Here is a 16,882-nt window from a genome sequence, read left to right on the forward strand (position 1 = left end):
CATTCCTGGGGCCCAGTGGGGGAGTGAGTGCCCTACCTGTTCTGGGCTCAGTGTTGCGGTGGAGAGCTCATTGAGTTCTGTGAGTTGCTCCTGAAGCTCTTCAGCTGCAGCTTCCCCCACTAGGCTATTGGTCACTGGGGCCGTAGGGAGTGTGGGCTGGCCTCCCACATGTGCAGCAAGTTTGAGCCCTCTGGTAATGAGCCGGGGCATGGGAGGCGAGCAGGAGCTTGGAACTTTACCTTCAGGGTGCCGTGGGGCACCTTGCTCCTGTGAATGGTGAGCAGCGGTGGTGGCCTGGGCGAGGGTCCTCCTTCCTCACATTCTTGCCTGCGCTCTACATCTAGACCTTCACTGGCCCCACCTGCCTGCTCCCAAAGGACTTGCTGTTCGGTGGGTCTTTAGTGGTCCATATAATAACACCCTGGCTCCCCCACCAGGCCTAACGTGGGCCTTGGTCTGGAATCGCTTCTTTTCTCCCCCTCCTACTGAACTATTGGACCCCTGGCCCTGGAGATTTAGGTGGGGGAAGATTCAGCCGCAAACTCCGGTCCAGACTAGAATGGATAAATATATGGTCCTGCTGACTGACCCCTGTGAGACAGTTGGGTGCCCGCTGTACCAGGTGGACGATTTGGGGCAGTGGTGGGCTGTGGATCTGGATGTGGTCCTTAAGGCGATACAAGAATACAAGACTCCAGAGATGCTGGAGTTGATGACCTCCATGTGGAGTAGCGGGTACTGGAGGACTGAGAAAAAACATGGGTGCCCGAGAATAAACTGTCTGCTTTCTTTGTCAAAAAGAGTTAAAAGAGTGCACTGCTCCCTGGTACCTAAGCCCATGCCAGGGGGGCCCCCGCAGCCGGTTATTCTGAGGCTGCTTAACCATAAGGATCGTGACCTGATCTTGCAGGAGACCCGCACCTTTCCAGACCTGTGGTTTGACAGTAAGGGTGGGCGGATTTCGCGGATCCACGATTTGCGGATTCGCGGATCCGCAAAATCCACGAATTTGCGGGTTCGCAGATTTTGCGGATCATAGTGGGTAAAGGGCGGGAAAACGGTGCACATCACTAGTGTGAGGGGCAGGGCCAAACGGGCGAGGCTTATATGCGAGTTCACATGCCTCTTGTGTGCATAAAAGGACAGGCACGGATCAGAGAAGCTCGTGGTCACAGGAACTGCACAGGGATTGATATGGGGAGAACGCACACCTGCCCAGCCTCGACAAAACTCACATTTTTGGGGGGGCTGATTAACTTTGCCATCACACCGAAGAGCACCGGGGTCCCTCGAGTGAGCTGTCCTTCATAGTGGGTAAAGGGTGGGAAAACGGTGCACATCGCTAGTGTGAGGGGCAGGGCCAAACGGGCGAGCCTTATATGCGAGTTCACATGCCTCTTGTGTGCATAAAAGGACAGGCACGGATCAGAGAAGCTCGTGGTCACAGGAACTGCACAGGGTTTGAGCTCGTGAAAGTCAATAATGCAAAGGCCTCCATCAAGCATCAAAGCTAATTTTCGACGATAGATATGGGGAGAACGCACACCTGTCCAGCCTTGACAAAACTCACATTTTTGGGGGGCTGATTAACTTTGCCATCACACCGAAGAGCGCAGGGGCCCCTTGAGTGAGCTGCCTGCCAGTGCCCATCATCCTGTAACTATACAGCGCCATCCTAAAATAGTTACTAAATTAGCTTCATCAGGAAGCACTAATAGATAAAATAAAGCCGGTGCTCGAGCACCTGCTTTATTTTATCTATTAGTGCTTCCTGTTGAAGCTAACTTAGTAACTATTTTAGGATGGCGCTGGCAGCTTGCCGGCGCCATCCTGAAATAGTTACAAGTTCAACAGGCTTGAACTTTTGCCCCCCAAATCCGCTGCTCGCGGATTTCGCGGATTTTCGGTAAATTCGCGGGAGTTCGCGGATTGCGGATTTACCGGAAATCCGCGAGCGAAACAGATTTTGCGCTCACCCTTATTTGAAAGCTCTCGTTTCTCATGTTTCCTGATTATACAAGGGCGGTGCAGCAGCGGTGGTGCTCCTTTGCTGAAATGAAGCAGAAACGTTGAACACTCAACATGAGCTATATGCTTGCTATATGGCCAAATTGTGTGATGCTGTGCACATACTTTCACCAAGCCTCCTTTTTGCTCATGATTGCATGTGAGAGCCCCTTCAAATCCTTGAGTGATGCATGTGCCTTATACAAAACCTCTCGTGTTGGATTTACTAACTTGCAGTATTGCTCCATCTGTAGTAGGAATCAAGGTCTCAAATAGGGTACACATGACCCGACTTGCCTCTTAGTTCAATTATAGCATTGTCAGCAGGGTGCGTGCAGGAATGTTTCTCAGTTCATGTTTAAAAACTCTCACTGTGAATAAATCAAATTATTTTTATGTTATAGAAATACACTAGATTGAATTTTGAAAACACGTTATTATATTCGGACATCATCTGTGTTGAATGATTGAGAGGCCAAATATTTTCAAGGCCAGACTCGTGCATGGGCTCTTGGGGCCAGAACCAACCCTTAGCTCAGCTCTTGCTGGTAATTTGTTGAAGAACCCACCTCTAATGTATTCCAAGGATTTCAGTAGTGCACTAGACACTAGAACAAGTTCAACCTTCGCTTCCAGGAGCCTGTTGTGTGTGATGTGTAGGTGACATATTTCCCATATGTTTTTCTCTATTCCAAGTCTCCTAATTGCATTTCATGCCCTGTAGTGCCCTTTAACAGAAAGCCTGGAGTCAACGTTTGACTCGAAGAAACGCTAACTAGCTTCACCCATTGTCCACGGGGGCCACACCAGTAACGAAATTCAGCTTTTCAATCTCAAGTTCCGCCGTATAGTCTCCGCATCGATTATCTACGTTCTGCTGATTACCGGAAAAGGGGTCTTCTTCTGGTTTGAGACTCCTCCCCACTGGCACTCACCCCTCTGCGTGAAACTGAACGAGCAGACACAATGCTCAAAGTTCCAGTAATCCAAAAAAAGGTTGCCCATTAGTTATACTGTCATGGGTGGACAACCATCCAAAACTGGAGGAACTTGCTGTTCATTGCAGATGCCATCTTTGTAAGGGGTGCTTACAGACGTTAGATGTAAATACACTCTTTTAACGTGCATCACAATTACCCCTCGTTTCTGCGTTCTCTGAATTATCTGCTCAATATCGTATTTGGATGGTTATTTGGAGTCTGGCATGTATCTGTCGCTCAGCATCACGTGGTCTATGCGCCTAGGGATTCCAGTGTTCAGCTTCGTTGGCAGTTGGTTTTGGTGCACCTGGAATTCTCTGTAGTGAGGTGACAGAAGGGGCCACTCTGACATTCCAGGTTCTTGTTTGTGTTTTTATATCCACCGCTGCTTTGGCATCTGAGAAACGAAGATCACATCAAGGAAGGAGTCAAGTCCTTGAGATGGAATCCAGTGATTTATTGTGAGACCCCACGTTCCCTTCGCAGTCCTACATCGGATTCGTCTTTCTTTCTTCATATGATTGTGTGGCAGACTTTTGTGTGATCTTTATTCACATAAGGTCCCTGTCTGTCTTTCCATTTCCCATTATTGGCATTACCTACTTGTGAATGTACCCCTGCACTCACAGACAGGCACTCAGTGGTAACCCCGGGATGTCTTTGCTAAATTGAACTGGATAGCCACGCTGGCTGACGTTGACAATAACAAACATATTTGATGAATTGCCTAATATCATTTATAACCTAAGACCTTGCTCCTAAGTGTGAACAGATAGTGGTTAACTAGGAACGGTGGGATTACAACAGGCAGGAGGCATGGGCAGATTAGAACAACCCATGTCTCTGTACCATATGTCCCCCCTCCCCCAGGGGCGTAACACAAGCCCCCGCAGGCCCCGCATTGCAGGGGGCCTGCGGGCTCTGGGGGACCTGGCCGGGCCCCTCAATACATCTGTGACACTGACGCACAGCAGGCTCTAAAATGGTGCGCAGACAGTGCCTGTTCGGGCCCAGGCCGGGGCCCCTTCGAGTCTTTGAAATGGTGCGAGTGCCCGGCCGGGGCCCAAGCCAGGCTTTGAAATGGTGCGGGTGGGGGCCCCGGCCGGGGCCCCTGGGAGTCTTCAAAATACTGGGTGCGGGGGCCCCCGAGAGTCAAGTTCAGTCCAGTCCGAAATGGTGGGGGGGGGGCCCCGCCCGTCGTCACCCGTGTGAGTGTCTGAGACTGAGTGAGGTGAGCAGTTATTATAATTTATTATCATCAGTACTGTATTATCATATCAGAGTGACAGTGAGTCTATCCTCTCGACTCGAATCGATGAAATGGCGGCGGGACACAGGGTGGATGCGCGGCGTGCACACATTTGGTTACTATGCTCCTTGAGTCCTCCTGAGTTTCACTTTCCGCCGCCGCGTATGCGCGTGGGGGGCGGGGGCAGGGTTGGCTGGTTAGTGGTGACCAATGCCAGGCAGCCCCACATGCGCAATGAAATCGCCGGCGGCACAATGAGCTCACACGCAAATGCGCGTTAGGTGTGGCGTGTGGCATCAGCGTAAGCATGGGCGGAAAATCAGTTTCGCTCGCGGATTTTGCGGATTTTCGGTAAATTCGCAATCCGCGAGATTCGCGAATCTCCCGCAAAATCCGCAAATCCGCGAGCAGCGGATTTTATGGCTTGCTCGCACTGTTCGCGTGAGTTCGCGGCTTCCCAGTACAACTTCGCGCCCCGCGAATAAGCACAAAATTGCAGAAATACGATCTTAGCAAAACTGAAACTACTTACCAGGTTCAAAAGTTCAGGCTCATCATTAGTAGCCATTTCCTGTAGTGCTTCCTGAGGGGCCCCTCCAGAGTTCAGTTGCCAGTTGCAACTATTATGTGACCCTGCTCTGAACCTCAGAATAGTTACACATATGCCACAAAGGTCCTGAATTACAGCTAAGGGAGACAAGCAGGAGCCAGGCTGGAAGTTCAAATCCATTAATCAGCCCCTAAATCATTATTGTCAGTTGGGGCAGGGCAGGTGTTGTAACTAATTTTGCAACAATGAAAGCACTTAGCAAGTGCAAAAGATCACTAATCAGGAAGCACTAAGGAAGCAGGTGCCAGCTAAAAAAATATTCTGTGACACATTAATCAGCCCCAAATTAATTCAGGTCACTTGAGGCAGGGAAGGTGTGCTTGCTTTGCCACAATAATGTACACTGACTGGACAACCAGAGGGTGCTGTGATGAAACAGAGGGTGGCATGGGTGGGCCAGAGGGTGGCATGAGTAGTCAGAGAGTGGCAGTGGTGACAGAGAGTGGCAGTGATGAAGAAGAGTGTCCCAAACAAGCTGGACACGTAGAAACAACAAGTTCGCGAAACTTGCGACCCGACAGGTAAGTTCGCGTTTTGCGAAATTGTACAAAACCCTCGCGAACTGGCAGAAACCCGCGCGAACACACAAAAAAAAATCCGCAAATTCGCGAGAATTTGCGGATTTTGCGGATTGCGAGTTCGCAAATCCGCAAAATTCGCGAACGCGAGATTCGCAAAATTCGCTCATGCTTACATCAGCGTCGCGCATAGCCATACTCAAGAAGACAGAGAAGAGAACGAAGACAAAGCCAGGCCCGCCCACGCTCAGGACTGTCCGAACAGCCGAACTCCGAAGTAATTCCATCACCGGCGGGGCCTCCAGCCTCAGGGGGTGACACCCCACGGAAGGACAGACAGTGGCCGTGGGGGGAGTAGTTGACGATCTTAAATGACTTTGGCAAACCAAGGGAATGAAGTCACAAAAGCTGCAAATGGATATATGCTTCCTTTGCAAATCAACAAGCCTTCTTCTTTCCATTCATTTTAAACAACCAGAGGCACTCGCACTTTAATGTGCCTATTAAGGCATGCAAACACAGACATGCACACATTCTCACAGATAGAGTCGTGTCTCTGTGCTACCTGTCTCTTCCTGTGTTCCTTTTTACCTTCTGTGATTTCCAAGTGTTACCTCCCCACCCTCCCAACAAATACAAGGCTTTTAAGAGGTCATGATTGAGCCAAGGGTCACGCCTGTGTGATGTCTGTTAGGGTGAAAGGAGGTCACGTCTTCTGATGTCCATGATAGATACTGGTGAATCTCGTCTTTGTTTTTTACCGTGTTGATTTATTAGCATACAGTATCCACGAGAAGGCTTTGATAGTATTTTCTAAAAATAGTTCATACATTTGCTGCAGATTTTTGTTATTATGATTGTATTCTTTTATATATTATATTGATAAATATTGATGCGTGGTTTCAGTTATCAGGTGGGCAACAACAAATAATTTGTAATATACAGTTATGAAGAACATAACACTTAAACGTGAATATCTCTATAGTGTACCCAGCAACATTACATGTGGTTGCAATCCAAAGAGAGGGAGACAGAGAGGGAGGGGGAGAGAGAGAGAGAGACAGAGAGGGAGGGAGAGAGAGAGAGAGAGACAGACACAGAGAGGGAGGGAGACAGAGAGGGAGGGAGAGAGAGAGAGACAGACACAGAGAGGGAGGGAGAGAGAGCGAGGGAGAGAGAGCGAGAGAGACAGAAGGAGGGAGAGAGAGAGACAGGGAGGGAGAGAGAGAGAGAGAGAGACAGAGAGAGAGAGAGAGAGAGACAGAGAGGGAGAGAGAGAGAGACAGAGGGAGGGAGGGAGAGAGAGAGAGACAAAGAGGGAGGGAGAGAGAGAGAGACAGAGAGGGAGGGAGGGAGAGAGAGAGAGACAGAGAGGGAGGGAGAGAGAGCGAGAGACAGAAAGACAATATAGAGGCATTTCCTTTAAATGTTGGAGGTTTCAAAGCAAAATATGCTAGATTTCTGGGTGGTAGGGCAAAGTGGTACATGGTGGGCTGCTCCGCCAGGGGGGGGGGGGGCATGGTGGGCCGAGGGGGGCCCCCTCCATGTGCTTTGCAGGGGGGGGGGCCTCAAGTTTCGTTAAGCCACTGCCCTCCCCCCTAATAATATTGGTAAGTGATTCCCCACCTCATCTTCCCCGCAGCTGTCAGGCTCTGTGCTGCCCCCTGCAGGATGTTGCAAGGCAACTACGGCCATGAAAGAGGCCCGTGACACATTTGTTATATTTACCATAAGCAGATCATGTGATGCCGGTTTCCTGATGCATTTGCTTTTATTCCTTACCTTAGGGTTGGCGTCGCTTACATTTCAATTCGAATACATAAGGAGAGCACAACTAAGAGCGTCATTGAAGAGGTCCTGCAGGAGCTGGGCAGCCAGGTAATCACTGCCACTTTGAATGTGTTGCCTCGTTTATGTTCAACCTTGTTATGGCTGCTTGACAGCATTGCTATTGCCTGACTTTGTGATCAGCAGCAAACTAGCTTTAGGAGGCATTACTAGAAAAGGGGCTCTGGCACCTTCTACATGTTTATTTATTTTTAAAGTTTTGATTTACTCCACTACAGTTTTGGTAGTGATAGACGTGTACTTCCACGAAAAAGAGTGTGTACGTTTGTTATGATGCCAAGTCAATGGTGCCATTTGTGAGACGCCATAGGGTTGGGCTTTTTTTGTTTAAAGCTATGACAAAGGCAATAGTCCTGACTTCTTTTTTGTGAAAAGCATACGTTAAAGCCAATAGGCCTGGAAGGGTGAACTGTAAACATACTGTATTAAAGCCAATACACAGGTATTTTGTTACAAGGAAATTCATTCCCATAGTAGGCAAAGGTTTTGGTGTTGTGTTATGTTCTCTGACAAAAGCTATTGGTGTAAGATTTGCGCTTTGGGAATCCCTCTTTCACCCACATAAGAAAACATGTACATTGTTTTGCCAGCTGACATTTTGTACATATTTTAATTTTATGGCTACAGTCTAATGGTAAAGGTTATGCTCAATACAGTAAGCCTAAATTGGTTATTTTGACCAACCAAGACAAGGCTAAAGACATGATTGATTCATTGAAAAAACCGATGTCGGATGCCAAATGCCTGATCTCTTTATTATGAAAGGCAATGACAAGGGCAGTAGGCCCTGCATCCTTTTTGTGAAAAGCATGCTTTAAAGCCAGTAGATAGACCCTTATTATACTGTGGTCATGCCAGAATAGATATATTTTGTTGTATGTAACCTCATAATTTACCACAGGAGCCATGGGTTTTGGTCTTGATGACCACTCTGACAAATCCTCTTGCTAGATTTGCACCATGAAAATCCTTGTTATGCTGTTTAGGAACCTGATTGTTTAATGCAAAATGTTATGTCAAATACTTTGTCTGTTCTGTTTTTTACAAATAACTATGACAAAGGCATTATAGCTGACTTATTTGTAGTGGAAAACATATGTTAAATAGAACACGTCTTTAAGCGTGGATTGTTATTAAACTGTGTTAAAACCTGTAGTGTGGAAATTTGTTACATAACATCACACTGATTACCACAGTAAGCTAGGGTTTGGGTGTTTGCTACCCCCTTTAACGTCATCAGCATGTATGATTTCCATTTGAGAATCCTTGTTCGTCCTCTGTCGGTGAGTGCACAGCTGCTCTGGCTTGCTGGGTACGGGGCCCCCGCTGCGGTGATCTAGCTGAGTCCGGACGTGGTCCCAGCTGATGGGCGCTGACGTGGTCCCAGCTGATGGGCGCAGTCTCTCGCAAACAAATAGCTTTCTTCGGCGGGCCTGTACCCCTCTCAGGAGTCTCCTTGAACCTTGCCCATGACCTGGCGTCCCCCTCGGCCAAACCATGTTTATTGCTGCTTACCACGATGTACAGATGGCCCGCTCCCAAAATGTCACTGTCTTGGGCTACTGCCCTCCTATTGAGCTGCTGATGGACACTTCAGTGCGTCACAGGCCCTTCTGTGTCCTGGGCATTGATGGTGACCCAGTGTATTGCTCTGTCTGGCCTCCTTTGCCCTCTGATGTTGGGAGGAGGAAGGAGCCTTGCAGGCTTGAAAGTTGCCCGAGCCCTGACTCTAGCTCGTTCTTGGCCAGCACCTGCAAGCCTTAGACATATGGGACTGCTGTTCTGGGAAGCCCATTGTGGGTGCACGTCGTTCGTTTGGTATCGCACTCTGCCTGACCCTCCTCCATTTTGCAAGTCTTTCTCTCGTCTTTTCCACATCCCCAGCAACAAAATGGTGACCATAACTGTAACAGTAATGTAGCAATTGACATAGGAGCCATGCCCCTCAACAGCCAAATGGTTAAGAAAGACTGCAATGAACCCCCATTCTCAACTTTTTATTTCTCTCTCTCTCTCTCTCGCTCTCTCTCTCTCTCTCTCTCTCTCTCTCTCTCTCTCTCTCTCTCTCTCTCTCTCTCTCTAGTAGGATGGCCATTTTCTAATGGTTCTAGTAAGTTCACAATTTCCTACGGATATTACTCCCAACTAAATGCTGTTCGTTTACTCATCCACTCAAATTGCACCTTGCACCCCTTGACACAGTAGCTGTCTGGAAATCCCCTGTCCTGCCTCTCACGCTGGAGAACCACCACCACCAAAGAAATGAAAGATGGTCTACAGCAACTCAACCTATATGACTGAGCCTTCTCTGAGACTGCCACATATAAATGGTAAATTTGGCTCCTCTCCATCCTTAAGGGCTCTATTTACCCATTACTTTAGCTTGCTCACACACTTATCAAAACCTTCATATGTCTCTACCCACCCTTGATGCCTCACTTATAAGTAAAACGTACCCAACTATTATGTCCTACCTTTGCCTATAACAGGCAAACTTCCTCAATTTACATTCTCTTACCCCATTTCTGCACACCCATTGCCACCCCCTCTCTTCCTGGGAGACCTCAACCTCCACTGAAATGACCTAAATGAGCCTTCTGTTAACATCTCCAAAATCTTCCTTGCTGACCTTAATCTGATTCAGTTCTGCGACAGGCCCACACATAACAAAGGATCATCCCTACATCTTATCATTGCAAAACCCAATTAAATTAGTATCTATCCTCCGCTGTGATTGGACCGACCACCACTGCAGCACATTCCTCATCATGCAAGCAATGATAACCAACACAGCCCAACGAACGAAACCTAGACTCTGGAAAAGGTCAGCTAAAAATTGCATGCATGAAACATAAAGCCTTCCACTTCAAACCCCCCAGGTATTTCACTCTAAAGCTCATACTTTATGGCGGCTCCAGATGCTCCAACACCCTTCTCTTGAAACCACAGAGATTCCTCAAGAAGAAAACATACAACCCATCCTTCTCTGGGATGGCCCGAGAATTTGGAACACCTTGCCCCCTGAAGTCTGAATGAATCCCTCAACTATTTCCCTGAAGAAAGAAGTCAACGTACTCCTTATAAACATATTCCTTCCCTAAATTCCAGGATACCCTTCTTCCCTTTCCACACTCTTGACAACATTCACCGGCGATCTCTTGGTTCTCAACGTATTCAGTTAGAACTCTAGCCTCCTGTTTATTGACATTGCCATTACTATAGTTTTTACTTAATGTTATTTTTAGCTTTTATTGATGTTTACACTCTACTCTACAAACCTTGTAAAGAATTTCCTCTCCTCCCTGGTTGACTCCTATACATTGATTTTCTTACTATCACCGTGCGTCTCTCCGGAAATCTGTAAAGTGATCTGATACCCGCAAAGTTTACGTTCACCCAATAAAAAAACTATCTAAATAAATAAATAAACTGTGGTTATCTGGTCATGCGAGACTAGGGCAAAGTCAAACGTTTGTGTCGACCGAGATGGAGAACGTGCCGACTACGGGGATCCAGTTAGTCCCGCTGAATAAAGTACCTCAAATCCTGGTTTGCAGAGCATTGCAAGGATCTGCGTCAAAGATGTGTTACACATCCAAGGCGATGCGTTGATTCCGAGATGTGGTGAGGCTGTGATGCGAGGGCCTGCATAGTCCAGGATCCCATTGACGGGGCTAGCGATGTGAAGTCCCACATCGAGGATACGGTGCGCAGTTGGGGTGATGCTTCTGTTGCGAAGAGCTGCAAAGCTGTGATGCAGAAGCTGGCATTATCGTCGAGGCTCCCATTTTCAAGAGATGCGAGGGCCCACCAGGATTGCATCACGCAGTCATGGTGATGCATCATTCCTGAAGAGCTGCATTGTGGGTCTTTGAGATGTGCCTAATCCATGCAGCACCGGTGATGCGTCAGTACTGCTCGGATGTGCACCGTGCAACGGTGCAACAGAGGTGATGCAATGGTTCCGCTAGGTTCGCTAGGTCCACAGAGGCTGGCAGAGCACCTTAAGCCTACTTCCAAGGATTCAGGACTGGGGTGGCACCACTTGGCAGGGTAGGCTCACAGATGAGTGTCCAGGTGCAGATGCAAGGTTGTTGGAAGTCTGTTGTGTCCCTGAGGCTTCAGATCAGGATGCCAGCCAAATAGCCATTAGAGTCATTCTGGGTGATAGATTCGAGTGATGCAGGTCCAGTCCTTCACACAAAGGCAAGAAGGAAACAGGCAGCAGGATAGCAGAGCAGGGCAGCACTCCTTCAGGACAGCAGTCCAGCAGAATGGTATTCCTTGTAGCAGCACATTATTCCTTCGTCCTGGCGGAGTATCAACAGGTATAACCAACAAAAGGAGCTCAAGGGGGAAGGTACTAAGGAGGAGGAGGCAGCCCCCCACTCAGTCAGTCAGTATTCAACACAAAATATCTAATTCCCACCCGTGGAACACAAACGTGTGAAAACAAAGGGAGAGCGCCTCACGGTGACCTGGTATGGTCAGTTTACCCACTTCTCATCATTGGTCGCTCTCTCTTTGTCGTGACAAAACAAACAGAGAAAACAAACAGTTTTTCTCTGTTTGTTTTGTCACGACAAAGAGAGAGTGACCAATGATGAGAAGTGGGTAAACTGACAATACCAGGTCAGGAACCCCCTCGGGTGTTACTACCGTGAGGCACTCTCCCTTTGTTTTCACACGTTTTTGTTCCACGGGTGGGAATGAGATAAGACCTTATTAAACGTTGCAGCATTTACACCACGACCTGCAGATTAGTGTTAAGGATACACTTCTTGAGTAAGAGTATGACCCATTGCGCAACTCTGCCCCAGGTCTGTTTGACTTGTTGGTGTCTGTTGGAGGAGGTATTTTGTGTTGAATACTGACGGAGTATCAACAGGTCCAGATGTGTACTGAATTGGTGGTGTCTGAGGTCCAGTAATTATACCCATTTGTGCCCTTAAAGTGGGGATAATGTTCTAGAGGCATGTCTTTGTAGTGCACAGATGCTCTGCCTTCCTGGTCTTGGCTCCAGAATAACTACAGGGGGTATGCAGTCCTTTGTGTAGAGACCGTACGCAGTATATTCAAGTATAGGTGAGGCTGGGCTCAACTTGTCCCTCCCATAATACTAGTAATGACCCATTAAGTCACACCTAAGTTTCCCATTGGGTGTGGCTGTTTAAGAGGCATACACAAAGCCGAACTGTCAACTACACCCAGTCATGTGACCCAGAGACACGGTGCAGGCACCAAATGGCTAAGGCAAGAAAGTGCCAGCTTTCTAAAAGTGGCATTTTCAATGTTGTAATTTAAAATCTAGTATCACATAAACTAGTATTTTTCATTACAAAATTGAGACACCAAACATGAATGGGTTACCTGTTCCTATATGGAAATAACACATAAAAAATGTTATCAGATAATTCCAAATGTATTCTATGAAACAAGTACACATTGCAGCAGTAGAAAACGACTTTAAGAGTTTTTCACTACCAGTACAGGTAAACCTCAAAAGTGCATGTCCAACTTTTTAAATAAACTGCACCCTGACCATGGGGCTGTCCAGGGCCTACCTTAAGGGTGACTTACATTTATGAAAAACAAAGGTTTGGGCCTTGCAAAAGGATTAATTTGTCAGGCCAAAATGGCACTTTAAAACTGCATACACACTGGCTGCATTGGCAGGCCTGAGACATGTTGAAAGTGAGTCTCCCAATCAGAGAGGCAGGCCCACTAATAGCATTTATTATACTGGTCCTAGGTGCAGGTAGTGCCACTTTACTAGGGACTTACAATTAAATTGAATATGCCAATTGGGTATAAGCCAATCTAACATGGTTTAAGGAGAGAATGTGTTAGCACTAATTACATTGAATATGCCAAATGGGTATAAGCCAATCTAACATGGTTTAAGGAGAGAGCATGTTAGCACTAGATAGCACTGGTAACGTGTGCAGAGTCCTAAAAGCCAGCAAAAATGGAGGAGTGAAGTTAAAAAGTCTGGGGATTACCCTGCAGAAAGGCCCTTGTCCAACAACTTTCACATTTCGAAGGAATAAATCAGCATCGTCGATTAGTGCAGTAAATAATCACTATACAAACTACTGTTCCAAGATGGCCACTTGTTACTATGTTTAACTTTTTATTTATCTTTAATTGCAAGCACGTTCCTGTCATATTTATGCAGGAATATTTTTGTTTATTTCTTGTTTATTCGTTTGATTTATATTGCATAAGCCTGTTGCGATTGTGTGTGTGTTTTTTTTAAAGGATTTAGGTCAGAGTGCAAGCACAATGAGGTATTGAGTACCTAAACCAGTGGCCAGGATCGGAGAGGTACAATCTGTGCATTCTTTTTTTAATTTAAGGAAAACAGCTCCCCTACTGTCTGTGAAAACATAACCGTCCTGGGATGGGTAATTCCGAGAGCTGAAATGCTTCAGCTGAGTGTAAGGTGGTGAGTCTTCTGTGCTGTGAAACCGAAGACAGGCAGGCAGATAATCAAGCCTTCTTGCCAAGGTACCTGCTAACATGAAAGAAGTGTAAATGTGCACAACGGGTCAATCTGCACTTATAAAAGGCACTTAGATGCTGGTTTTGGCTTTAATTAATGGAATCACTTTACACTTCCTGATGACACAGATTTATTGTTTTTGAGTGGTATTGGAAAGGATTTATCAGCTGAACTGTGAAGTGTGTGCTTTTTAAATGCCCGTAACACAGACCCCTGCACTAAAGGGCCTGTTTAACGTCCCGAACTATTCTCCACTGCTCGCTCCAGAATTCAATTCTGTGGCTTTCTGGTTACAGACACAGACTTCTAGTAGATGTTTCAAAAACTATGATAGTGCATTTCCCACTGATTAACTTAACTTACATTTGCTTAACATTTAAGCAATGTGTTGTTTTATATGTACATACTTGAAGGTGGAAGATCGAAAAAAGTTACAGAATATTTCGTTTTTTTAGCCACCTCTTTTACCCCTCCCCTATGCTTACTCGCCCCACACCCATTGTGCACACCAACACAGTTCCCTTACTTTTTTAGGTCGTGCCTCGACAGTGCATGCGCTGTCTGCAAGACCTGATGTATCCCTTCTGTTGGCTTTTGGCACATCCACCAATTGCCATTGGTTGGTGTCTGTGCCATTTAAAAATGCCAGCTTGCTATCGGTGCATTTCTTTAAATACCCAGCCTTTGTTTCCTTCACTCTCTCCTAGGCGATTTCAGTAAGAGGATATTTTCTTTGGCCATCACATTGTTCTAGTATGTGATAGCCTCTCCTCCCTTTTCCGGTCTGGTCATTTCAGTTTTAATGTTGTTTATACCTGGCGTCGGCAACAGAAATGAAAGCGGCGTTTCACGCTGTTTGTAAGTTAGGCCCGAAGAGAGTGCTTTTTGGCATTTTGTGCGTGCTGCAGATAAGCGCTTACTGAGTATTAAATGTAAATATTTTTCTTTTTGTCTGCCCCAAACTCTTGTTTTTAACGGCAATACTGTCTAAAGTTGTTGCTTGTTATTCCACTTCCCTGCGGTTCAGGTCGCTTTCTCACACTTAACTAATTCCAGCAGAAAGTCTGTCCATCACACAGGAATAATTAGGACTACTCACTGTCCTTTTTCTCTGTCTTCATAACCCTGAGCCTAGTCCTTTGTCGCTGTCCCTAGCTGCACAGGGTTTCATATGCTGGCTGGTTGTCCTTCCTTTGTTATTATACTGGGGGCAAACTGGAAATATAACTTGGAGAATGAAAGCCTACGAAGACACTACTCCAATTCTAAAGCAACAAATAAAACCTCCCTGACGCTCCCACTGCTTTTGTCTCAGTCGAGCTGCACACTTCACAGCAAACAGGGGTGGGAATACCCTCTAACTTCATCTGCGGACAGGATATTTATTCCACGTGAGGGGTGTCCTCGGCTCACCATGGACTCCGAAGTTGATACCTACACAGGGAAGGAGCAGTCCTCCTTCATGAGAAAGAGAACCCTCCTGCTGAGGAAAGGGTGCAGCTCTGGAATACAAAGGTATGGTGCAGGTTAGCATGTGGGGGTTTTACTGTAATATGCCACATATATAGCGCCTGAGACTAGAGCTTTTGCGCTACCTAGTACACTGAAAAGGGTGTTGCTCAGTGTTCTAAATGGATAAATGCAAGTGAAGTACTCACTATTTAGAGTATCCGTTTGCTCCTGCGAAGTGCAGATGTTCATTGTATCAGCCTCTGAAAGATGAAAGCCTGTGCCTGCCCTGTTGGGGTTCAGGCCTGTGAACTGGGGTTATGTAGAGATCTCTCAGCAAGTGCTCAATCCCAAAGATCTATATTTCCAGCTGCATTGGTCTCGTCTGTAGCATTCCAAAATATTAAAAGTAAAAATGGAAGTGGGTGTGATGACAAGAGTGACTATTTGTAAAGGGATACCATTCTGTGTTGGACGAGGGCAGCACTGATGAGCGAGGGCGGTGGTGGACGGGGCCGCAAGCCCTCCTCCGCAATCTCTCTGGCGATACGCCTATTATTTGAGTACACTATACACCTTTCTACTACAGCCAATGAAACCATCATTAGATGTGTTGGCCTTTGGGCTAAATAGAACAGCCCACTTATTCACATCTTACTGGTGTTCAGTCGGATTCGAAGTTTTCGTTGTTTTTAGATAAGTGGATTGGAGCAGAGGGAGATAAAGTAATTTGCTCACGGTCAAACAATACTTCACCAACAAGGAGGCTGTTGCCTTAATTCAGGACACCCAGTATGGATGTTGCCAGTTTATGTGAGTGCTGGTAATTCTGTAGTGCCAACTGAGGAAGGAAGCAATGTAGGGCTGCTTGCAGTACTTTGACACACCGGAGCTGTCATTGGAAAGGGAAAGGACGATCTGAGAAGCAATCAGGGCTTTAATTGGGCTGGGTCCTGCCGGCGCTCTGCACCGGCAGTTCTGAGAAGCCGGTGCTGGGACGGGTCCCTATCGAGCTCCCCATTTTCACCCTCATCTTCGGTGGAAAAAAATCTCAATTCTGCAGCACTGCCACCCTTCACTGCCTCCAAAGAGACTCCTTTTCAGAACAGAAGCATTTTCTGTGTTCTATACAACGAAGCCCTAGTTGTTGCTTATTTAGCATATGCCTCCAAGAACCATTGACAAAGCCAATAGTCCTGGATTGTTGTAGATGTAATGTTACTTGTTGTATTATATATCTGGATGCAATGACAGGAGCAACAAAATACCAGTTGGGTGCGACACTATGCTAAGCACAGATTTGTAGCTTATGTGTTATTAAGCCACACCCTTAACTACATCAGACACCCCTCTTTGAGACCCCCAGTTTTTTACTCCACTTAAAGCCCTAGAAACAATGATGGGTGGGGGGGTTTGTTGCAGGGCCAGAGGTCCAAGAAGCAAGGATGTGGTTTATATTTTTTTCGGACGGTTAAGCTAGAAGCTAGAAAGGGAATTGTTGAAAATACTTGCACAACCTGCTCCCAGCCTGCAGTGAGCTGACGGGATACGTCAGCTCAAACACATCAGCATTGTATCCAGAATATTGCAGGATATATATTTTATAAAATAATCCACCCATCTATTCTGATGCCCTCCCTTTCTTTACTTCGGACATAGCACCAATCGATTCATACTCTGGTGCTTTTTTGATAGGTATTGTGTCCTGCAATTAAG

General features: G+C 46.6%; 1 protein-coding gene across 1 annotated transcript in view; it reads left to right on the top strand.

The window, feature by feature from the left end:
* DGKQ (diacylglycerol kinase theta) overlaps positions 1-16,882 on the top strand; it is a 1,232,715-nt gene that overhangs the window by 973,467 nt on the left and 242,366 nt on the right. Inside the window, exon 10 of the mRNA XM_086961841.1 lies at positions 7,152-7,242. Within this exon, the coding sequence (XP_086817967.1) occupies positions 7,152-7,242 (91 nt within the window). The remainder of the gene's footprint in view (positions 1-7,151; positions 7,243-16,882) is intronic.

Source organism: Lissotriton vulgaris, chromosome 3_1, assembly GCF_964263255.1.
Source record: "Lissotriton vulgaris chromosome 3_1, aLisVul1.2, whole genome shotgun sequence".
Lineage (NCBI taxonomy): Eukaryota > Metazoa > Chordata > Amphibia > Caudata > Salamandridae > Lissotriton > Lissotriton vulgaris.